We start from the raw sequence: 24,926 nt of genomic DNA on the forward strand, positions 1-24,926 counted from the left end.
GAGGGAATGAACAGAACAGGTTAATTTTGAGTGATCCATCCCCTATCATTCAGTCCCAGCTTCTGGCACTTGGAGGTTTAGGGATACCGAGAGCATGGAGTTCCATCCCTGACCATCTTTGCCAATAATCATTAAAGCTGCGAGTTTGTCACGGAGATCACGGATTCCGTGACTTTCCGTGACTTCTGCAGCGGCTGGTGCGCCTGGCCCGGGGGCAGCTCAGGCAGCTGGGGCAGTCTCGGGCCACCGTGTCCCACTCCCCCAGCAGCAGCAGCGTTTGGGTGTGGGAGGGGGCAGGGGCACGGAAGGGGGTGAAGCGGGCTCTGGGCAGCGCTTACCTCAGGGGGCTCCCCCGAAGCAGGGCATCCCCCTCACTGCAGGCACCGCCTCCGGAGCTCTGAGCAGAGGCTGCGCACAGAGCTGCCTGGCCACGCCTCCGCCTAGAAGCTGAGCAAGGGGGATGTCCCCGCTTCTGGGGAGGTATGGAGCCAGGTAGGGAGCCTGCTGGCCCAGCCACCCACACACACCCCAGCACCAGCGGGGGTCCCAGCCAGACCGCCTGCCCCACCCAGCACCATCGGGGGTCCCAGGCCGTGCGCCATCTCACACACACCCCTCAACACCTCCGTGCTGCCACCCCGAGCAACCACCCCCTACCCCCTCCAGATTCAGTCAGGGGTATATAGTAGAAGTCATGGACAGGTCACGGACCGTGAATTTTTGTTTACTGCCCGTGACCTGTCCATGACTTCTCAAAAAAATACCTGTGACTAAAATGTTGCCTTAATAATCATTGATGAACCCATCCTTCATGAACTTAGCTAATTCTTTTCTGAACCCAGTTATACTTTTGGCCTTCGCAATATCCCCTGGCAATGAGTTCCACAGATTAACAAGCAGCAGGTTACATACTTTACATAATGCATAATTTCATTGGGAGACCTAGGTCCTGTGTCATGTGAAGGGGTAAATAACACATCCCTAGTAGGGTGACCAGATGTCCCGATTTTATAGGGACAGACCCGATTTTTGGGTCTTTTTCTGATATAGGCTCCTATTACCCCCCCATCCCCTGTCCCGATTTTTCACATGTGCTGTCTGGTCACCCTAATCCCTAGTCACTTTTTCCATACCATTTGTTATTTTATAGACCTCTATCATATCTCCCCCGGCCCTCCTCCCCTGGTCAGCTCTTTTCTAAGCTGAAAAGACCCACTCTTTTTAGTCCCTTTTCACATGGAAGCTGTTCCATACCCCTAATCATTTTCATTACCCTTCTCTGCACCTATTTCAACTTAAGGACACGGGACTAATACAAAGGAGAGGGGGAAACTCCTATTGTACAGCTCTACTGTGTTGGAGAAAACTTGTTAAAGAACAAAATGACTGGAAACCAGATTTTCCCTAATTGTCTTAAGACAAGTACTTAGAGCTCTAACTGAAGATACTGAGTGTTATGATTATTCAGGTTCAGCTGCCTCTGATATTAGTTTCCCTAATTCAAACTTGGCATCTGCTGTAAGTTATTTGGATTTTCTGGCAGATTTCCATGGTCAAAGTGATAGGTGGCTTCTAACCACCAGGTTTAAAGGATGGACAAGCATGGACACCACAGCCAATTCAGCAATAAATCACAAAGAAGAAATGAAGCCAACAAGATTTTATTGAGAATTAATCTTGCCAACTTAAATTCTCAATGCATGTGAAGACCTATTTGAAGAAAACAAAGTTAACTGATTCCCGCCCACCCCTTTTGTTTTTTTAATATATTTTTCTAGCTCTCTCTCACACTTTCTGCAGGTTTAATTATTGAATCAGAGCATGTATATTTTCTGGAATATAATTTAGAAGAGTCTTATCCTATGACCTAGATAGATCTTCTCTACTACAAATCCATGCTTCTCTGATAAGTTATTAGGTACCCTTTAAATAGTTTTTATTCATTCAAGCTCTAAAGTTCTATAAGGATTTCAGAGTAGGGAAATTAGAAATAGCACCCTCAAGATAAGGTGGATAGAAAGCTGGCTAGATCATCGGGCTCAACGGGTAGTGATCAACGGCTCCATGTCTAGTTGGCAGCCGGTTTCAAGTGGAGTGCCCCAAGGGTCAGTCCTGGGGCTGGTTTTGTTCAATATCTTCATTAATGATCTGGAGGATGGCGTGGACTGCACTCTCAGCAAGTTTGCAGATGACACTAAACTGGGAGGAATGGTAGATATGCTGGAGGGTATGGATAGGATACAGAGGGACCTAGACAAATTAGAGGATTGGGCCAAAAGAAATCTGATGAGGTTCAACAAGGACAAGTGCAGAGTCCTACACTTAGGATGGAAGAATCCCATGCACTGTTACAGACTAGGGACCAAATGGCTAGGAAGCAGTTCTGCAGAAAAGGACCTAGGGATTACAGTGGATGAGAAGCTGGATAGGAGTCAACAGTGTGCCTTTGTTGCCAAGAAGGCTAACGGCATTTTGGGCTGTATAAGTAGGGGCATTGCCAGCAGATCGAGGGACGTGATCATTCCCCTTTTTTCGACATTGGTGAGGCCTCATCTGGAGTACTGTGTCCAGTTTTGGGCCCCACACTACAAGGAGGATGTGGAAAAATTGGAAAGAGTCCAGCAGAGGGCAACAAAAATGATTAGGGGTCTGGAGCACATGACTTCTGAGGAGAGATTGAGGGAACTGGGATTGTTTAGTCTGCAGAAGAGAAGAATGAGGGGGGGGATTTGATAGCTGCTTTCAACTACCTGAAAGGGGGTTCCCAAAGAGGCTGGATCTAGACTGTTCTCAGTGGTGGCAGATGACAGAACAAGGAGCAATGGTCTCAAGTTGCAGTGGGGGAGGTTTAGGTTGGATATTAGGAAAAACTTTTTCATTAGGAGGGTAGTGAAGCACTGGAATGGGTTACCTAGGGAGATAGTGGAATCTCCTTTCTTAGGAGTTTTTAAGGTCAGGCTTGACAAAGCCCTGGCTGGGATGATTTAGTTGGGAATTGGTCCTGCTTTGAGCAGGGGATTGGACTAGATGACCTCCTGAGGTCCCTTCCAACCCTGATATTCTATGATTCTATGATAATTTTGACATAAAGTACCTGGCCTCCTGCACTGGTCACTAATCAGCAGGGTGGATAAAAATCAATGATTTAAAAAAAATAAAAATAAAATAAAAATCAGATTTTTTTTATTTAAAATCAGACTTTGAGCTATAATGTCTCATCATGGAATAGGGACTATAAATTCTATAGTACGAGAATATATTTATGTAATGTTTAAGAAAACTTTTGTAAATGAGTTCCAATAGTTCATGGATTAGGGACCCAATCTTATGGGGTTCCGGGGCTTCTGTATAGATTATTTAGGTTAATCTTTTCTATCTATCCAATGGGACTCAGTGCTCAGTCTAGAAGAAACCATCAGAGATGCTTAGTTTTGCAGTTCTCAAACTGTGGATTTGTGTCTCCAGAGATAACATGCTTGTTAACAGCAAAAGTGTTTTTAAATAAATAAATACTACATAGAGGTGAGAAATAACAGACTTCAACTCTATTGTCCCTCTGCAAATTTGTGTACACAGAGTCAATACCTTACCTTTCTCTCTAAAAGTGCCAAGTTTCAAAAAGTTCAATGAATAGAAGATTGTTTGGGGCGGAACAAATCTGGACAAGGAGAAGTCTGGAGATAAATGTGAGAAGGGAGGGACAGGCAGTAGAAACAAAAGTGAAACTGTTTGAGCAGCATGTTCTCAAAGTCTTGAGGTCTTTCTGAGTGTAGTCTTCACTGATTTGAGATCTACCCTACCATTCTCTCACTAGAAAACCTATCATGGCAGCAGGCTGTAAAAGAGACCCAGTTTGGGAATAAGAAATATGTTTGCTGATGATGTTTTAAAGAAAGACACACCCGTGAACTGGTGGAAGACACTTAAGCACTTGGATTCAGAGACTGTTGAAATGATAATCTCACTTTTAACAGCAGTAGCTTCTTCTGTGGGTGTAGAAAGAATATTATTTCCTTTAGACTAATTCATTTCTAATTGAGAAATCGTTTGGGACCTGAAAAAGCAGGAAAGCTTGTTTTTCTTTCCCAGATTATGAACAAACAGGAAAATGAAGGTGAAGACGACTGAGTTAACTGCAGATGCCAATATTTTAAGTTTCTCATGTTGACCTGGCTGACATAGACTATTTAATTTTTTTTTTAAATATTTCCTTTAACTATTTTAGTTAAAAACAATTTTAACAAAAACAAACCTGATTTTAAAAAACTTGAATGTTTAACTAAATTCAAAAATTCATATGCTTGTTTTGTTAAAATATTATACAGTATATTTGCTGTTGAAGAAAAAAAATCCAGAATAGAACGTTGTTTTAGTTAAATAAAACAATTTAAATGTCTGTTTGGTGATGTTCTCCTCCTAATACAACATGGCAAGAAAATCCTCCAAATATTAATGATTAACCTGTTGAATTGGAGATATTTATGAAGTCATTGGGAGGTGAACTATCTGCTTCAATTACCTTTGGTAAATGAAATAACCAAACAATCATTAATTTTTTGATATAGCTGTAAAACTAATTTGAAAAGTTCACACAATATATCACTTTAAAAATGTATAGTGTGTACCTTCTAATAATGAAATCTACATCTATCTCTGAGTTGTGAAGAATATGTATTAAGGTTATAACAACCAACAAGAATGCACTTTTATGTAGAAATCCATGATTAAAATCAAGTCTTCCTGACTAGTGATTTAAATCAAATCCACCCTGCTAATCAGTTGCAAAATTTAATAAAATGTTTAGATCTTTTGTCTCTTCTCTTTTATTCATTAATCTGTAATATTCTAACAATAGCTAAGGGCATAGTTCCCACCATGCACTGTCCATAATACACACAGATTTGTATTTGAAGATTGCCAGGGGAGAGCAATTTAGTTATTCATGGCTCAGTATATCAGATATTCTTTTATCACCTGCAAAGTTTATCTATTTTTTTTCCCCCTGAGCATTTGAAAAAGGTCTGAGGGAAGGAAAAAATGTACTTAGATTGCAAACTCTTTGGCATAGGAACTGTCTTCTTGTTCTGTTTGTGCAGTGCCTAGTACAATGGGTTCATGATCCACGAATGGGGCTCTTAGATGCCAGGTTAATAGAAATATTATAAATATATTAAATAAACAATAATACTAATGATAATGTTGTTGTTTCTGGTTGGAAAGAAAGGGATTGCTGCAGTTTTCTTATAGTGAAAGGAATTTTGGATCACTGTATTTCTCACACACACACACACACACACACACTTTGTTCGTTGATGTGAAATTCTCAATCAACAGCACTGGATAGAGCGTAGCATAATGTTAGGTTTCTGTTTTTTAAATTAGACTATCCAAGTTGAAAGATGTAATGACAGAGATTCAAATCCATGAGCACCTTCAAAACATGAAAGGACATGTTAATGTGGAAACACTTAAACTGTGAGAGGCTGTGCCAGCTACACCATTTTTACAACTGAAATTGCCAGAGGATCCATGGATTGGTACTTATCGCAACTTCAGAAATGGTCACATTGCATCCTCAGAAGTGAAAAAAATATATATATATTCTAGCATGCTAGAGAGTTTTAGGGTGGAGTGAAATGGAAAGAAAATCTAGAATGAAGAGATGAGAAATCACAGTCCACTAACAGAATAAATCAGAAACCGAAAAACATGAATTTGAACAAACTGAAAACATTTTACATGGAAAAAAACTCCTATTAATTAAAAGGACTGCTCTTCATATCAGCATAAACAAAGGGTCTTGGAAGGCATTAACCCATTTTTTAAAAATAAGTCTTAAAGAATAGTTCAATACAGTAGTTAGTCACCGTCCGAATTGTAGTGATTATTACTAAACAAAACAGAACATTCTGTGGCTCAAACTACTGGACACTTCAGTGGATATGGCATAATGTGCCATATGCATGGCAAGCTGTATAAAAGCTGTAGAGATGAATCCATTTAATAAAGGGTAAGTAAATAACTTTGTACAAGATAATTTTAGCTCACTGTGCAGAACTTAGCTATTTTAGCATGCCTGCTAGTTTTACAATTATCACCCAGTTTGAGGTTCATTCTTCTCAATTATTAAGAACAGTAGTTGACCCTAATCCCGCATTCTTTCAGATTTTCTTTCCCTTTGCTCCCTCTTTCAAAGATCAGGGTAGAAGGGGGAGAGCTAGAATAGCTTTATTATGGAGTTATTGAAACAGCTTCATTACATGACGTTCACCTCATTATCCAGTAGTATTATCGGGTTTAGAATTAAAGGATCATTATTTTACAGTAACAGAAATTATGCATTATGATGAATTTTGTGAGCTACTTATTACAAACTCTTAACAAATTTACTGTATCATTTTATTAATATATTAGCAATAATTTCAGTATAGATCTACAGTAGTTACTGTGAAAAAGTAATCTTTTAATAACAGTTGCCACATCATAGTGGCCAAAATATCTGTACTTAGGTGAGTGATTTTCTCACCTAAGCATCAGTCATCTGTAGAGACTGTAGGAAATGCCAGTGTCACGTGTGCACCGAGTAGCTGCTTGCCCAAGGTAGTGATTACATCCTGGTACATCACATCCACTAGTGGGCAAAACAATTCAGTGCCACTGAGTGTTACACAAGTGCTAATGGTACAAAGGACATCACAGTCCAGATACAGTAGAAATGGATTGTAACCAGAGTCTTATTTGTCTGCTGAAACACTGCACCTGTTAAGTCACTGCGGACATTGAGCCATAGGGTATGAAGATGAAAGTAAAGCTATTTAAAAAATAATCAAAGAGTACAGTAAATATACTTAAAGAAAGCACTTCAAAATCTAGTATGCGTGCACATACACACACATACTCATACATAAATTTTGCTTTTGTTGCTAGGGACGCTAGCACCAAAAAGTACACACAGATTATTTTTTCTGACACTTTATCTTCAATTTTTGTTCCATTCATCTTCTCTGAAGATAAGAAGCTTGGGAGCACAGAATGTGTAGCGATGTGGCTGTGAGGTATAAAAGGGACTATTATCCCCATTTTAAACCATTTTATATCCCAAATGTTACTAGCAGACCCACAGCTTTGAAATGTTAGTGATCAAATGAAATCAGAAAGTATATACATCTATTTAATTCATTCTTCTCATGTCAAGCAGGTATCCTTACCTATATTGAACTAAACTTTATTTTTGTCACAAGAGGAATAAATCTCCTTAGGATGGGAGGCGGGGGAGGAATGATAAGTTTTTACTGAATATATCATTTACATATAGTAATATCAATGAATTTAAACAAAAAAAAAAAAATCTTTGAATTCTAGCAGTTCTATATATTTTGACACATGACATATTATGCAATTAACTGTGACTGGAAAGAGAAAAAAGTAAATACTGACCTTCCACTTCTGAATTGCAATGGAGATGTTGCTACTGCCACTTTTAAGAAGTCTTGATCCTCTGCCTTATTACGCTCATTGTAAATTAGTGGAATATCATCATCATCCTTAAAATTGGAGTGTGGACTTAGTTCTGCTAAACAACTTTTATTACTTCTTCTTGAAAGGTCATCCATGGTAGCTGGTTCTTCAAAATTTACCCCCTCCTTATCTGCAAAAACCAGGAATAAATGTTTTGCAAAAATGTTCTTACAAGATGAAAACACAGCAAGCGGTCTTTTAAATGTAATATAGGAATTTTTACTTCATACTATCTTTCCTATTATCGCAGCAAGCTGACATTAATTAGAGAACTCTGTACCAAAGTAACTAAAACACAATGTTCTACTTTGCATCAGAGATCTTTTTAGAGACATTCATTCTTAAAAAAAAAAAAAAAAAAAAACCCACACACCCTATTTTTTTTAAAAGATACCCAATATATTTTAAGGCTTTTGGCCTTTCAATTATTTTGAAACTTTTCTTTCCTCATAGAGCTAGAAAGTATCACATTTTTCAGTAATAGGGTTGAGATTACTGGCCAGAAATTGGATATAAAAAGTAATTTAAACAGTAGGTACAATTAAGATTAAAGGAAAACTCTCAAGGTTAACATGTCCCCAAAAGGAATCTACACTAAAGCCAATGTAAAATGTTTCCCTGATACTGAAAAATGTCTTAGTCCTGAAAAATAAAGGCTGCAACAACATTAAATTCTCTTCTCCTCAAACAGACAACAAAGCAATATCATGGTGCTGGGATCTATGGATCAGATTGTAGATAAGCACACATGATAGGAGGGCATAAAAATCACATAATAAAAGCACATATTGTAGAATGCCTCTTTAGATGCTTATTTTGGGGTAAGAATAAAAATGGGATAAACAGATTGGTACTAGCATACACTCAGTGCCTCACATTACAGTTTGATTATTATACTGAATATAATGTCATTTTTACATTCCAAATGACTCCTCGTTACAAAGTTTTAACTGATTTTCAGGACAGCAATGCATCAAATAGTTCTCCCCCTCCTCCCAATAAACTACTGTTAACACTTTACCATATTTAGAGTTTTTATAAATCTACACAAATAAAAGCACATAACAGAGTGCACATAATCATAGAAATGTAGGGCTGGGAAGGGATCTTAAGAGGTCATGTTGTCTGGCCCCCTGTGCTGAAGTAGGACCAAGTACACCTCAACCACCCCTGACAGGTGTTTGTCTAATCTGTTCTTAAAAATCCTTCAGTGATGGGGATTCCACAACCTCCCCTGGTAACTTATTCCAGTGCTTAATTATCCTTATAGTAAGAACATTTTTACTACTATCTAATCTAAATCTCCTTTGATGGAGGATTAAGATCATTACTTCTTATCCTACCTTCAGTGGATATGGAGAACAATAGATCACCATCCTCCTAGTAGCAGCCCTTAACCTATTTGGAGATTGTTACCAGGCTTCTTTTCTCGAGACAAATCATGCCCAGGTTTAGTTTAGTCTTTCCTCATAACCTTTTAGAATTTTTGTTACTCTCCTTTGGACACTCCAATCTGTCCACATTTTTTTTTTAAGTGTGGAGCCCAGAACTGAACACAGTACTCCAGCTGAGGCCAGTGCCGAGCAAAACGGGACAATTACCTCCCATGTCTTACAACATTCCTGTTAATACATCACAAAGTGATATTAGCCTGTCTCACTACTGCATCACATTGTTGACTCTCATTCAATTTGTGATCCACTTTAACCCCCAGATCCTTTCTTTTCAGCAGTGCTATTTCTTGGCCACTAGTCCCCATTTTGTAGCTGTGCATTTTATTATCATTTCCTAAGTGAGATACTTTGCACTTATCTTTATTGAATTTAGCTTGTTGATTTCAGACTTATTCTCCAATTTGTCAAGGTTGTTTTGAATTCTAATCCTGTCCTCCAAAGTGCCAGCAACAGCTCTCAGCTTGGTGTCATATGCAAATTTTGTAAGCATTCATTCCACGCTATTATCCAAGTCATTAACAAAAATACTCAATAGTTACGGACCCAGGACAGACCCCTGTTAGACTAAACTAGATCTATCCTCCCAGTCTGAGAGCAAACCATTGATGACTACTCTTTTAGCAGTCTTTCAACCAGTTGCATGCCCCACCTTACAGTAATTTCAGCTAGATCACATTTCCCAGGTTTGCTTATGAGACTCATGTGGAATTGTGTCAAAAGCCTTACTAAAAATCTAGAGATCACCCCCATTTACTAGGCCAGTAACCCTGTCAAAGTAGGAAATTAGATAGTCAAGAGCTAGTTGTGCCAATAAGATCCATGTTGGCTATTACTTATCATCCTATTATTCTCTAGATGTTTATAAACATTGTTTAATAATCTTTTCCTATATCTTTCTAGGCATCTAAGTTCGGCTGACTGGTCTATAATTCCCTGGGTCCTCTTTGCTCCTTTTTTTAAAGATAGGCACTATGTTTGCCCTTCTTCAGTCCTCTAGGACAGTGGTTCCCAAACTTGTTCCGCCACTTGTGCGGGGAAAGCCCCTGGCAGGCCAGGCCAGTTTGTTTACCTGCCACGTCCGCAGGTTTGGCCGATCGCAGCTCCCAGTGGCCGCGGTTGCTGCTCCAGGCCAATGGGAGCTGCTGGAAACAGCGCGGACCGAGATCCTCCAAGAGTTCTCAAAGATAATTGCTAACCGTTCTAAGATTGCTTCAACTAGTTCCTTAAGTAACCTAGCACAATTTTCATCAGGCCCTGCTGACTTGAATACATCTTACTTATCTAAAAATTCTTTAACATGTTAACTATTTTGGTTTGTGTTCCTTCTCCCTTGTTCTTAATATTCATTGTGTTAAGCATCTGATCACAATTAACGTCTTCAGTGAAGACTAAAGCAAAATAAGCATTCAACACCTGAGCCTTCTCGATGACACATCCTATTAGCTCTCCTTCCCTGCTAAGTAGAGGACCTACACTTTCCTTCATCTTTTTCTTACTCCCAATGTATTTAATAATATTGCCATTTACGTCCCTTGCTAGGTGTAATTCATTTTATGCCTTAGCCTTTCTGATTTTGTCCCTACGTGCTTGTGCTATTTTTTTGAACTTCTCCTTAGAATATGCCCATATTTCCACTTTTGTAGAATTCTTTTTTTTATTTTCAGGTCATTAAAGAGCTCCCGATGGAGCATTACTGGCCTCTTACTATCCTTCCTATCTTTCCTTCACATTGGAATAGACAATATTAAAGATACAACAGCAAACTCTTTGAGAAACTGCCAGTTCTCCTGAATTCCTTTGGATTTTCTTTCCATGGGACCTTACCTACCAGTTAAATGAGTTTGTTAGAGTCTGCCTTTTTGAAGTGCACTGTCCTTATTCTGCTGCCATCACTTTTTCCTTTCCTTAGACTCATGAAATCTATAATCTCATGAGGACTTCCACTCAAATTGCCTTTTTTAAGCAACAGACACATGGGAGCCTAGTGATTTAGGAGCCTAAGTCCTGTTTTCAAAAAGAAAGTCAATGGGGATTTAGGCACCTAAGTTACATTTTAAAATGGGACTTAAGTACTTTGGAATTTTTACTCTAAAACATCACATGGTTCTAGATTCAAATACTTGAATTATATTGAAAAATGCTCTTACTCTCATCAGGAAGAAGTATTTTATCTGGAAGGAGATTTCCCTGAGAAGCTGTTCTACATAAGCGAGCCCGGGCACTGCTGACTTTCCTAACCTCCATTGGGTCCACTGGAGGCTTCGGGAAGGAAATGGAAGAATCTTCATCTTTTATAGGTGATGAAAGTAGTTTTGGCTTCTATTACAAAGAAAGATGAAGATCAGTTTTTACAAACTTGTATCCCATTTGTATTTCCATATAACCTAAAATTAGCAAAATAAAACTTTGTAACATTCACCATAAATTTTCTTCCAACTTCTGATTAATTTAGGTGAGAATTAAACAATAGCAACCAGAAAAATCTAGTTTTCTTTAACAAAAATCATAAACATTCCATGCAACAAAATAAGTTAGACCAAATATGTCAATTTGACCATAGACAGCCAACAAAAATAGGTGCTGAGGAAAGCATGTCTAAAATCAGTCCCAAGAGAAAACCCAAGTGCTAAAAGAATTAGCCATAAGCTAGCTTTAATTTAGAAATGAATTTATTAAATCTAAATTATTTAAGGGAAAGAAATATTAGCCATCTACATTAAACATATGCTCCATCGCAAAGTTTTGTGCCCAATCCTGAAAGGTACCAAGTATGCACATCTCAAAGAAGGCCTGTTATTTGCAGTGCTACTTCTTTGGAAGTTGGCTTAATTTGTAGAAAATTAAAAGTACCCATTTGAATACTATTAATAGTATATATGCCAATTCTTATTACACACTGTCCTGGGCACATGGATCCACACATCCATGAACTCTAGGCTACTGCAACTCCATATATTGGATGGAACTACAGACCCTGTGAAAGCTCCATCTGGTACAACATAGCAGTCCATGTGCTTAACAACTCAGATGTCCATGAATTCATCACACTCAGGGCTCTGCTTTCTGCACTAACTCTCCATAAAATATAGAGTCCAGCTGAACAACTCTTCTACTCTTCAAAGCTCTCCATGGGATTGACTCTAGCTACCCAAAAGATTGTCCCCACTACCTTAATAACCATGACCTCCAACAACAGTTACATTCCACTGGAACAATTAGATTTCCACCAACAGAGGCAAATTTCACAGGATCTGGACCTAGACTATGGAACCCACTCTCACAAGAGATAATGACAACCACACACCTCATAACTTTTAAAACTAAATGCAAAACTCGTTGCTTTGACTTGACTTTCCTCAGTAACTTATTTTCACTACCCCACAAACCCACCAAAAGACCCCACTATAAACTAATCAAATTATTGCTTCTACAGGCTGTGGCATCTGGTACTGGACACCCAGAACTGTAAGCCACAGTGTTAGCCCTCTGCCTTAGCAAGAGAGCTTTGCTGCTGCTAAGCTGTGTGTCAGCTCCCTAACCTACCAGTCTGTCTGCCTTGCCTGGAAACTTCGAGACTCTACTAGTCTAAACCTTACCTGCACGGTAAGAATCAGTGAACCCCAGTTCCCAAGAGACATCCTTCTGCAATGTCCAGTCCCTCTCACTGGACACTCACAGAAATAAACTTTGCTGCCTCCAAAGAGGCAGAGTACATATCAGCCTATTACAGGGGTGGGCAAACTTTTTGGTCTGAGGGCCACATCTGAGTATGGAAATTGTATGGCAGGCCATGAATGCTCACGAAATTGGGGGTTGGGGTGCAGGAAGGGGTGAGGGCTCTGGGGTGGGGCCAGAAATGAGGAGTTCAGGGTGTGGGAGGGGGCTCTGGACTGGGGTAGGGGGTTGGGGTGCATGCATGTTGGGGAGGTGAGGGCTCCAGCTGGAGGTGCAGGCTTTGGGGTGGGGCTGGGAATGAGGGGTTGAGGGTGCAGGACGGTGCTCTGGGCTGGGACCGAGGAGATCAGAGGGTGTGGGGGGGGGGGGGGGGAGATCAGGGCTAGGGCAGTGGTGCGGAGGGGAGAAGGGGCTCATGGGTGCAGGCTCTGGGTGGCGCTTACCTCAAGTTTACCTCAGCTCCCAGAAGCAGTGGCATATCCCCCCTCCAGCTCCTTGTGAAGGCGCAGCCAGGCAGCTCTGCGCACTGCCCTGTCCGCAGGCGCTGTCCCGGCAGCTCCCATTGGCCAGAGTTCCCAGCCAATAGGAGCTGCGCGGGCAGCACTTGGGGCAGGGGCAGCGTGTGGTGCGCCCCGTGGCTGCCCTTATGCATAGGAGCCAGAGAGGGGACATGCCACTGCTTCCAGGAGCCATGCGGAGCCACAGCACGCGCAGAGCGAGAAAAGCTCCCAACCCCGCTCTCTGGCAAGAGCCGGATTAAAGTGTCTGAAGGGCCGGATATGGCCCCCGGGCTGTAGTTTGCCCATCCCTGGCCTATTAGGTTCAGAACCACTGAGCTAACCTATTTACCATTGTGGGCTGCAGCTCTGTGCTGATTTAGCTGCAGGTTGAAAACCACTGGGTTAGCTGATGACTCACACTTCACTTCAATACACAGCGCTAAGATGGTTTTGTAATAAAAACAAGAATAAGTTTATTAACAAAGAACAGAGGTTTAAGTGCTACTAAGCAAGAGAAGAAGAGACAGGTATGGTTTACAAACAAACCAAAATAGAATACACTTTCCAGTGACTAAAACTTAATCATAGCAAGTTTCAATTTTTGCCTAAGCAGTTTTCTTATTTACATCAAGTTACCAGCACCTCCCACCTCCAGGCCAGGGGACCCAATGTTTACAGAATCAAAGAGTGCTGCTCCCTTTGTTCCCTAAGTGATCAATAACTATATTAACCCTTTATATTAACTAAAGTCCATTATCTCGGTCTCAAGAGCCAGGAAAGCTTCCTGGGGTGCAGACTGTCCTCCAATGTGCTCACTAAGGCCTTGGCTACACTTGCGCGTTATAGCGCAATAAAGCCGCCAAGAGCGCTCTACCTCACTCCCCGTCCACACTGGCAAGGCACGTAGAGCACTCTGACTCCACGGCTGGTACTCCACCTCCCCAAGAGGAATAACGCTTGTTGCGCTCTCGCTGGAGCGCTGCAGCGCCAGTGTGGACACCTAATGCACTCTGATTGGCCTCCGGAAGTGTCCCACAATGCCTGTTCTAGCCACTCTGGTCATCACTTTTGAACTCTGTTACCCTGTCCTCAGGTGACCAAGCATCAGACCCGCCCTTTAAATTCCCCATCCCCCGTATGGAGCAATGGCGAGGTGGTGGACCTCATCAGTGTTTGGGGGGAAGAAGCTGTGCAGTCCCAGCTGCGCTCCAGATGTAGGAATTACGATACCTTCGGGCACATATCAAGGGCTATGATGGACAGGGGCCATGACCGGGATGCGGTGCAGTGTCAGGTTAAAGTAAAGGAGCTGCAGAATGCCTACTGCAAAGCCCACGAGGCAAACGGCCGCTCCAGTGCTGCCCCCGCGACCTGCAAATGCTACAAAGAGCTGGACGCGATACTTGGGGACGATCCCACCTCCACCATGGACACTCCAAGCCCAGCACAGCAAGGGGAGGAGGAGGAGGAGGAGGAAAGCGCAAGCGATGGTGCTGAGGCGAGGGGAGACACCCCGGAATCCCTAGATGCATGCAGCCAGGAGGTCTTCTCGAGCCAGGAGGAAGGCAGCCAGTCGCGGCGGCCGGTGCTGGGGAAGGACAAACAACAGAGGAGGTTCCTGGTAAGCAGCTTTCTTTTCGGGAAGGAAGTTTTTAGGTACGGCTCTTTGGGAGGGGGGGGGGAGGAGGAGGGACCATTACTGCACACAGGCAAGCCACATATAGGCCACGGCGGAAGCCGCATTGTAGGAGAAGACCCTCTTGCTTCCCTGGTCACCCTCAGCAGCGAGATATCTTCCAGGACGAACTCCTGTGGAGAATGTTGGGACAGTGTTCAGTGTAGGTGCCCCCTGCAGCTGTTAGCTCTCCCCAAGGCACAGAAACCCAGAGGACAGTACAGCCATGGAACAATCAGTCCCCATGTACCCTGTACTTACTCACCATTTCTGGGGCTCCCCTGGGTTACGTGCACTTGCTTTGGGACAGGCAAAGTAGGGTTTTTGTGATTGCCGTCCTTAAGTGCGGGGGAATCATTGCTCTGTCTGGTGTGTACAATGCTGCCTCTGTTAAGTGTTAAGGTTGCACCTATACAGGCAAAATATAAGATCTCAGCCGCCATTCTTATCACCAGCCGACAGATTGAAAAGACTCAGGAACAGGCTACATAAAAGCAAAGAAGACATGCTGCATGAATTCATGCAGCAGTCTGTAAACGAGAATCGAAAGGCACAGAAGTAGAGGGAAAGTGAAAGGAGGATCTGCCAGGAAAACACGACGCACTGCAGCAAAGCACGGAACGTCTGATTAGCATAATGGAGCTCCAAGAGGACTCTATCCAGGCACTCATTGCCATGCAGGCGGAACTCTACCGCACTCACCCCTCTCCCCCCACTGCAGCCCTTGTCCCAAAACTCTTCCCCTTGTGCCTATGTCCCCTCCAACCCACTTTCCCCAACATCCGGGTTCTTACCACTCCCTGCTGCCTCCTACACCCGTAGCTTCACCACCCACGCATGAAAACTACGACTCTTATCCACTGCACTCAACCCCCCTCAACATGCCTTATAGCCATCCTGAAGTGCAGCACTCAGTGCACAGCACTCCAGACAGGATTCGAGAGTATGAAATCAGGACATACTCAAGCCTATGAGTGAACTGGTCCCCCCCTACCCCCTTGCCCTTTTGGTAGTTCTGTGGTGTCCCCCCCCCCCCCCCCCCAATAAATGTATTTATTGAAAAGGAAATTGAGTTTTTTACTTTGAAAACATACTTTATTAGTGCATAAAGCAAAATATACCTTAGCCCAGGAAAGCAACAAGCACTGCAAGTCAGTGTACCAAACACAGCCACTGCACTTGTCTGGTGCTCTGCATGGGAGTTATTACTGGTGGCTTTCAGCCTCAAATTGCTCCCACAAGGCATCCCTAATCCTTGCAGCTCCACGCTGGGTCCCTCTAATAGCCCTGCTCTCTGGCTGCTCAAATTCAGCCTCTGCAGGTGTTGAACCTCCAAGGCCCATGCCTGAGTGAAGCTTTCACCCTCCCCAAATATTATGGAGGGTACAGCACGCGGCTATAACCGCGGGGATGCTGTCTTCGACCAAGTCCATTTTCCCACAAAGAGAGCGCCAGCGGCCCTTCAAACGGCCAAAAGCACACTCCACAGTCATTCAGCACCGGCTCAGCCTGTAGTTGAACCATTCCTGGCTGCTGTCCAGGCACCCTGTGTAGGGTTTCATAAGCCACAGCATTAAAGGGTAAGCGGGGTCTCCAAGGATCACAATGGGCATTTCAACTTCCCCTATGGTGATCCTCTGGTCTGGGAAAAGAGTCCCAGCTTGCAGCTTCTTGAACAGGCCAGTGTTCCGAAAGATGCGTGCATCATGCACCCTTCCAGGCCAGCCTGCGTTAATGTCAAGGAAATGACCACGGTGATCCACAAGCGCCTGGAGAACCATGGAGAAATATCCCTTTCGGTTAACATACTCTGAGGCTAGGTGGACTGGTGCCAGAATAGGAAATATGCGTCTCATCTATCGCCCCTCCGCAGTTAGGGAAACCCATTTATTCAAAGCCAGCCACAATGTCATGCACGTTACCCAGAGTCACGGTTCTTCTGAGCAGGATGCGATTAATGGCTCTGCAAACTTGCATCAACACAATTCCAACCGTCGACTTCTCCACTCCAAACTGGTTAGCGACCGATCGGTCGCTATCTGGAGTTGCCAGCTTCCAGACTGCAATAGCCACCCGCTTCTCCACCAGCAGGGCAGCTCTCAATCTCGTGTCCTTACGCCGCAGGGTGGGGGCGAGCTCAGCACACAGTCCCATGAAAGTGGCTTTTCTCATCCAAAAGTTCTGCAGCCACTGATCATCATCCCAGACTTGCAGGACAATGTGATCCCACCACTCAGCCCTGAGTCCAAAAGCAGCGTTCCACGGTGGAGAGCATGTCTGTGAATGAGACAAGCAATTTCGTGTCGTATGCATTACGCGACTAGATATCACTGTCACTTTAGAACTTAAGCAGTCACTCGAATGCCAAACGAGACGTATTGGCGAGACTCGTCAGCATGTTCCGCAGCAGTTCGGGCTCCATTCCCGCAGACTGAAAGGGAAGACAAAGCGCGCTCTGCACAGAAACCGTTGAAAGATAGCGCCAAATCTGGACGGAAACACTGGGATTGCTGGGACAGGAAGTGATGCATCACGGAGCGTTGGGACAGGATCCAGAATGCCCCGCACCCATGCCCCCTTCCCACAAGCCACAGCGCCAGAATGGGAAGAGGTGCTCTGTGGGATAGCTGCCCATAATGCACCGCTCCAAATGCCACTTCAAGTGCCGTGAATGTGGCCACGCCAGTGCGCTTGCAGCTATCAGTGTGGATAGATTGGAGCGCTTTCCCTGGTGCGCTCTCCGAAGGCTGGTTTAACCCAAAGTGCTCTACATCTGCAAGTGTAGCTATGGCCTAAGCTGCTGCTTGTTAGCTTTCTTTACCATATATGTAAATATTCTTTTAATGTCCTCTGCCAATAATCAAACCGGGGAAACACAAAGTCCTTTGTCTATGGCAGGTTAAGTTTATGCACTGCCTCCCAAAGACATTTTAAGAACATATTTCCAGCTAGGGTGACCAGATACCATATGTGCAAAATTGGGACAGAGGGTGGGGGTAATAGGCGCCTGTATAAGAAAAAGCTCTGAATATCAGGACTGTCCCTATAAAATCAGGACATCTGGTCACCCTATATCCAGCACAAACACAAAACTCTATAGAACACTTAGGAGACTCACAATACTACAAAGCTAAAATACCACAAAGATTGTAAGTACCTAAATAGATCATACTAATATAGTAATTACAATAATTGTATAAAAATGCCTAAAACCCCACAGTCCAAACCCCATTTTAAAGATAACTAAACAAAGATATTTCATTCACATAAATATTTGTCTTTGATATATCAAAATAATTGCAATGTTATGAAATTGGAAATGGACTCTTTAAAATTTCCCAAACCACTCAATATTGTGTGAGCTGCTATTATGAACAGAAATATGACTGCAATGAATTAGTGAAGGATGCTTGTACTGTACCACTGATGTTACTGATTTAGTGTGCACTAAACATTATAAATAACTCAGCCACACTTTTCAATTGCAAGTTGAAGATCAGCAATTCCTAATTTCCTTTTCAATGCCAGTGCTACTTGTTAGTGTTTTGCACTTCACTTACCTTAAATATGAAAACAGACTGAGTCAATTTTCGACTTCTGGTTCTTAAGCACTAATGCAATGCTGTTGTATTTGGGGTTAGAATGCTACACAAAAATACTTAAATACCTAAAATACTGTTAGAGAGACAAGGTGGGTGAGGCAATATCTTTTATTGAACCAACTTCTCTGTTGGTGAAAAACTTTTCGAAAGCTTGTCTCTTTCACCAACAGTTGTCCAATAAAAGGTATTACTTCACCTACCGTTTCTCTCTAATATTCTAGGACCAACACAGCTACAAGCATCGTAAAAAGAACTTGCACTCTCATTTCTGGGGGAAAAAATTCAATAAATCAATTCTACTTTCTCATCCCCCAAATTCTAATAAACCACACAAAACATCCATTTAACCAGTTTTCACATAATCCTTTTATATCACTACAGTGAGTTGGTACCATTCACAATACTTTATTTCAGCATTACATAACATTCTTTTTAATAAGCACTCACATGGTCCAGTGGGCTGAGACGTGTACCAGACACCGATCTTGATTCGCCTGATTCAAAACTGGAAGCATGGAGACTAGCATAAAGAAGAAACCGATTAACCCAGACCTCATTTTGTTTCCCCACAAAGGATCTTCTCTCCCGCTGCTCGTAAACAAGTGGGAGTATCTCATCTGCAATACTGTTCTTCTTTCCTCATAGTCCTACAGATGCTCTTCGACTGAGGTGTCAAGTAGAATATAGCTCAGTGGGCGTGGGGAATAAAGCAGAGGACTGCCTGCATACTGACACCCTCTTCTACTTATTGCGTGGACAGATACTGGAAAAGGAATTGAAGCTGCTTGAAGACGTATATCTCACTGTAAGTCCTTGCTACAGCTGCTTCTGAGCAGTCATAAGGGGTGGATGCAGGCAATGGCAGTGCAGCTCCTGCAGAAGCCATGCTGCTGGATAGAGGGACACCAGAGAAGGCAGGAACCATCCCTGCAGTTAGTTCATGCCACTGTCACAGAACAAAGAGATCTTGCCCTCTGTGAACTATGCTAAGCCACAAGCCTCTCCCACCAGAGGAGAAGATAACTAGTTATTCCATAAGGAAAATAATCTTAAACCTTTTTAAACATTTGGAACTCAAGGAGGCCTTTTCTGAAATAAAATTTTTTTGAAAGGCTTTAGAAACAGAAATTTTATGGAAACAGTGAGATACAAAACCTTCTCTTACACCATATGCTACACACAAAATTTGGTGTAATGACTGCCACAGTTAGTTTCAAGTCACAGGAACTTCTAGGACATAGAGTTTAACAATACCAGTGAGCATCATTAAAAGATGAGAAAGTCTATACTACTAATTACATCCTAACACAGGAAAAAAAAAAAGGACCACAAAAATTAACAACAACAATCAAACCTCTTGCTGCTAAAATATAATAAAAAAAATCTTAGTCTCTGTACCTAAAAGTGGATGGTGGTCTATTTTCTGGTGTTCGTGAAGAAGCAGATCCAAAAAGTTTCCTTTGGTCCTCTCTAGGTGTAAATGGCCTCTGAGTTCTTAAAGTCCTTAGTGCATTTCGTGCTTCATTTATTATCTCAGCGCTGGTCTTCTGCTTAGGTGCTGAAGGTCTATAAAATGGTTCTGGCTTTTCTACATTTTTATTCTTTGAAGAATGCATTCTTCTACAAAATACTTTACAGGAAGCACTGTGTATAGGAGGCACAAAATACAACACTACTTGCAAGTGATTAATAATTAAGACATTAATAAATAATTCAGTTATCCACATGCAGTTAAAATAGGATTTAAAAAGAACAAAATCTGAGACCAGGATGAGGGTGGGGAAAATATTCTCAGATACCTCTAGAAATCTCTTTTTACCATTGGAGTTCAAATAATATTGGTCTCCCCTCTTCATTTTTCAATCCTATGGAAAATGCACCTTTACCTCAATATAACGCTGTCCTCGGGAGCCAAAAAATCTTACCGCATTATAGGTGAAACCGCGTTATATTGAACTTGCTTTGATCCGCCGGAGTGCGCAGCCCCGCCCCGAGCACTGCTTTACCGCGTTATATCAGAATTCGTGTTATATTGGGTAGCGTTATATCGGGGTAGAGGTGTACTGCAAATGTATACAGTGTGTCCAGCTCAGAGTGAGTTTAAAAACAAAACCCCACACAAAAAACAAAAACACCACACTTAGAGGATGCAATGCTTTCAGAGTCACACATAATAGTGTCCAGACACCCTAGAAAATGTCATCAAATAACACTATTTCAACACCCAAAAGCTAATGATTCAGTGAACACCACAGTGATGTCACCACAGCAGGAACTAGACAAAGAGCATGTAAAGAGAAGACTTTCTTGATCATATACTTAACTTATATTGCTTGTTTTCTATCAGTCTTATCAAGTTCTCTATTGTAACAAGCTAGAAGAGGTGCTCACCTGAAAACATCAACTGTAACCAGAGCCAAGGAAAAGCAGCATAAAACTAACTTTTGTAAGAACAAACATTCAAACATTACACAATGAATTATGAACTAAAAGTGCCAGTCAGAGAATGATCCCACATGTGTACCCTTACAGAGCCACTGAACGGCAACAGGCTTGCTTCCAAAAATCGCCAAGTCTAAAAAGTCAGTCAATATCCCAGTTCAGATCTTTGTAGACATCATTTTTCAGCAGGTTTACCATCCTCATCCAAGTCAGAATTCTTCATGAGGCTGAAGTTGGTTCCTTATTCATGGTACCAGTGCCTTACTCACGGTTCCCAGTTCCTTATTCAAAGGCCAAAATTATTTGACATTAATATATTTTAAGATTTTTTTTTAGACATTTCATCAAATTAATGTGATTTAATGGGATAAAAATTAAATTACTAATTACTTATTTATTTATTAAATAAGGAGCTGAGTTATGACTGTACATGATGAAACAATGCTTGGATCAACCCAACTGACATGTCCCTGTGACCCACCAGACTGTTCTGAAGGACCTGGGACAAGTCACTCCCCGAGCCGAATCTTTGTTCCTGAACAATATATTGCAACATCATACCACCATCCCACATTGTGCATAGGGCTTGAAAAGGAGCTGGGTTTTGAATGGTTGTATGAGACAAAATACATACTGGGTCACTCCAAGTTACACGTCCCCATGATGGTTTTACATTATGAAGAGATGAGAATATGCCACTCTCCACACTGAACCTTTATTTCTGGTCTGACAAACATATTACCCCTAGTTTTATTGTTTGTTTGCATTGTTAGTTAACATGCAATACGCACACAAAATTAAAAAAAAAAAAAGCAATATTCAATCAACTTGCAAATCCAACTGTAATGTTTTCACAGATATGATAGCTACAGATGAAGTCTACAGGAACTTTGCTTTGTTAGCTGAATTAAGAACAGAAAAATGTCTAAATTTATTGAAGTTTGTTTGTGTTAGAGACACAGACATCTATATTTAAGTTGTGTGTTTTGCTCTTTACACAACAAAAATAAAATGAAGACAGTGGTTGGGCACAGTTGGGTTCCAAATAAACATGTTTATTAACTATATACAAACGTACAAAGTCTAGCTTAATGCACACTGCTGCTCTGAGTGGTTTCTAATGGCTTCTAAAATATAGAAAACAGTGATCATCACTAGAATGCCCACAAACTACTTAAAAGAAATACTAACCTATTCCTCTATACTAAAATTAGTTGAACCAGCTAGTGTCTTTGCTGCTGTACGTGCCTCATGGCAACAATAATGTGGCTTGGTACACTTTAATGGAATTTAGAGAACTCTATCTCCACCTCCTTTTCCTTTTAATTCCAAAATTCCACCACAGAAATGCCAGCCATAAGTCTGACCAAGTCTGTGGAAACATACAAAATGATTCCCAACGTTGCGCATTATCTCCAACAACTTTGTATCTAAAATGACAACAACTTTGCTTTAATGAACTCCATGGTTCATGCAAACGATTTTGATTGTTTCAAATATTGATTAGTTCGGTAGAAGTAATGTTTTAAAAGTTAGTGCTATATTCGAGTTACATGGAAAAGTGTTACAGAGAGGGCAGATGAAGGATTTTTCTGGGGAAGAGGCATTTAATTTCAGGTTTCAGTAATGCCAGTTATATATTTTTCCCCATTAATGAGAATTTCTAATTGCTCTTACTTGCTACCCAGACTTCAAGCATAAGTATACAAGAAACTGAAAAGTGTCTTTTCTTCACATTTGTCGTCACATTAGTTAAAATTTGTTCATAACATCTTGAATGTGAGTTTTATATCACATTTGCCTCTTCAGCACCCCCCTTTGTGTTAACGCCATCCTACCCATAATAAATAGCTAGTCTCCAACTGAGAAGGTTAGCCCTCTACGTGTGAGATGCAGGCCCTTCTCCCACTGCAATGGGGCCCAATGTTACACAAAACCAAAACCTTCAGCCTCACACCAGTCATGCAGCCAAAAGATCACCTTCAGTATTTTCTGCCTTCTCCTTCAATGGACTGGTAAAAATCTCCAAAAAGATCAACTGGACTTTCCTTTTCTTCCACTTCCTTCCAATATGCCTGAGATTTTTCATAATCTGTGTAGCTGCATGTGGTACTGTCTCATTAGTTCCAAGGAGTATTATCATCAGTTGAGACTTGCCAGATAACTTCATAATCCTGTTTAGTCCTGCAATTACATCTTGTAACTTCTCTCCAAGAAGACAGTACACCGTCCTATTGTCCCAAGAGAAGTTCTTCAACCATCCTAATGATGAATCTCTCTTGGTTGCTGCTTATTTCATACCACAAGAACACCCATCAGATGTGTCCCCGGTAGTTTTCTGTTCCATTCCTCCAGAGACAGTTTCTTTTGTAGTTGGCTTGCTGGGTTTGATACTCCTAGTGGAGTTGAATGCCTCCCCGTTCCTATTTCCTTCTTGGTCACAAATCACCTGCTCATTCCTTTCATTTCTACTCTCTTTAATTCCCTTAACACTGATCCTTCCCATGTGGCATCTGTGACAATGATTTCCAAAATTCTGTTGTCCAAGAAATGTTCATTTTCTCACGTGCTGCAGTGTTGCAATTCATGTTTTCAGACCACATATCTTCTCCTCCCATTACGGCCACCAGCTTGCCTTTCATGCACCAGAAATCTACTCTGTCTTCCAGCAGAAAGGACAACATAGCATATCCAAGGAAGGTCACAGGATCATCCAGATCTGCTACCTGGAGCAGAGTCATACCTAAAACAAGAATCACGCTTCCTCTCTAAACTGCCACTGAAACTCATCCCATTTGCCACTTCTGTTCATCTGATAACTGACCTACACACTAGCCTCAATGCTCAGCTTCCTCCCTTGCAAACAAAGAGGGAATAACCACCTTAGACACATCAAATACAGGTTTCGTTCAAAGAAGGGGTCTCAGTGACAAGGCCCACACTGAAACACAAACAGACCTGCCTCACCTGGCCAGTTCTGGAGCCCACAACTCAGTCACTCCACCCTCATAGAGAACAAAGACAATAGATGGAACAAACACAACACTCACCAAATCCCTGGACCTGAAAGCATAGGTTCGACAGCTTTCACCCTCTGAAACATCTGTTTGCTGCTCCTTTAACCCTGCTAAAGGGAGTGGACATGTTTGGAGGTGGGCGGAGGAGGGCAGGTGAAATGGGCAATGCTTTTCCATACAGATAAAGGGCTTGTCTATACTTACGGTTAAATCAGCACTGCTGTGATCAATGCAGTGGTATCGATTTAGCGGGTCTGGTGAAGACAAGGTAAGTCGATGGCAGAGCACTCTCCCATCGACATTTGTACTCCATCTCCTTAAGAGGCAGAAGGTAAGTCAGTGGGAGAGTGTCTCCCGTTGACACAGCGCAGTGTAGACACTGCTGTAAGTCGACCTAAGTTACATCTACTTCAGCTAGATAACTGAAGTAGCGTAACTTAGGTCAACTTACAGCTTTAGTGTAGAGCAGCCCAAAATTTCAAGTAAAGGAGTTCCATGTTTCAACTACTTCAGAACAAATTAACAGTTGAAGGGACATGTCATTTGGGGTGACCTGAGACTTATTTTGTCAAGTAGAGCCAGTCAAAATCCAGTTCTTTATGCAGTCACCATTTACAGTACAGAAGTGGGATGGGAGCTTCATGTGCCAGCATGTTTCACCGGAACAAAGCTTCAGGTCAGGGAGTTACTTGTCTCATCTCCTTCAGAATAGTCAGATGGCCACATGGACCTGTCATTTGGCATGAACAGAGACTTACTTCGTCACATACAGCCAGTCAAAACCCAGCTCCTTATTTAATTATTTTAATTCATAATTAAGTAATTATGCAGTATTATTATAGCTATGTTGGTCCCAGGATATTAGAGAGATGAGGAGAGTGAGATAATATCTTTTATTAGACCAATTTCTGTCTCTCTCACCAACAGAAGTTGATCCAATAAAAGATATTGCCTCACCCACCTTGTCTCAATTACATAATTAGTCATTTAAATTTGTCACATTCAAATGAATTTGATAAAATTTCTAAAAATTTAATCCTACA

At 41.8% G+C, this 24,926-nt stretch overlaps 1 protein-coding gene across 2 annotated transcripts in view; it reads right to left on the bottom strand.

Moving 5' to 3' along the window:
* The window catches only part of ARMC2 (armadillo repeat containing 2), a 111,198-nt gene that overhangs the window by 84,557 nt on the left and 1,715 nt on the right, over positions 1 to 24,926 (bottom strand). The window contains exons 2-5 of one of the 2 annotated variants that reach the window (XM_054021737.1): positions 19,823 to 20,068; positions 18,872 to 18,944; positions 11,120 to 11,291; positions 7,438 to 7,648 (exon numbers count right to left, since the gene is read on the bottom strand). In XM_054021737.1, the coding sequence (XP_053877712.1) occupies positions 7,438 to 7,648; positions 11,120 to 11,291; positions 18,872 to 18,944; positions 19,823 to 20,040 (674 nt within the window). In that variant the 5' untranslated portion in view covers positions 20,041 to 20,068. The remainder of the gene's footprint in view (positions 1 to 7,437; positions 7,649 to 11,119; positions 11,292 to 18,871; positions 18,945 to 19,822; positions 20,069 to 24,926) is intronic. The other variant, XM_054021738.1, reaches the window with a different exon arrangement.

This window comes from Malaclemys terrapin, chromosome 3, assembly GCF_027887155.1.
Source record: "Malaclemys terrapin pileata isolate rMalTer1 chromosome 3, rMalTer1.hap1, whole genome shotgun sequence".
Lineage (NCBI taxonomy): Eukaryota > Metazoa > Chordata > Testudines > Emydidae > Malaclemys > Malaclemys terrapin.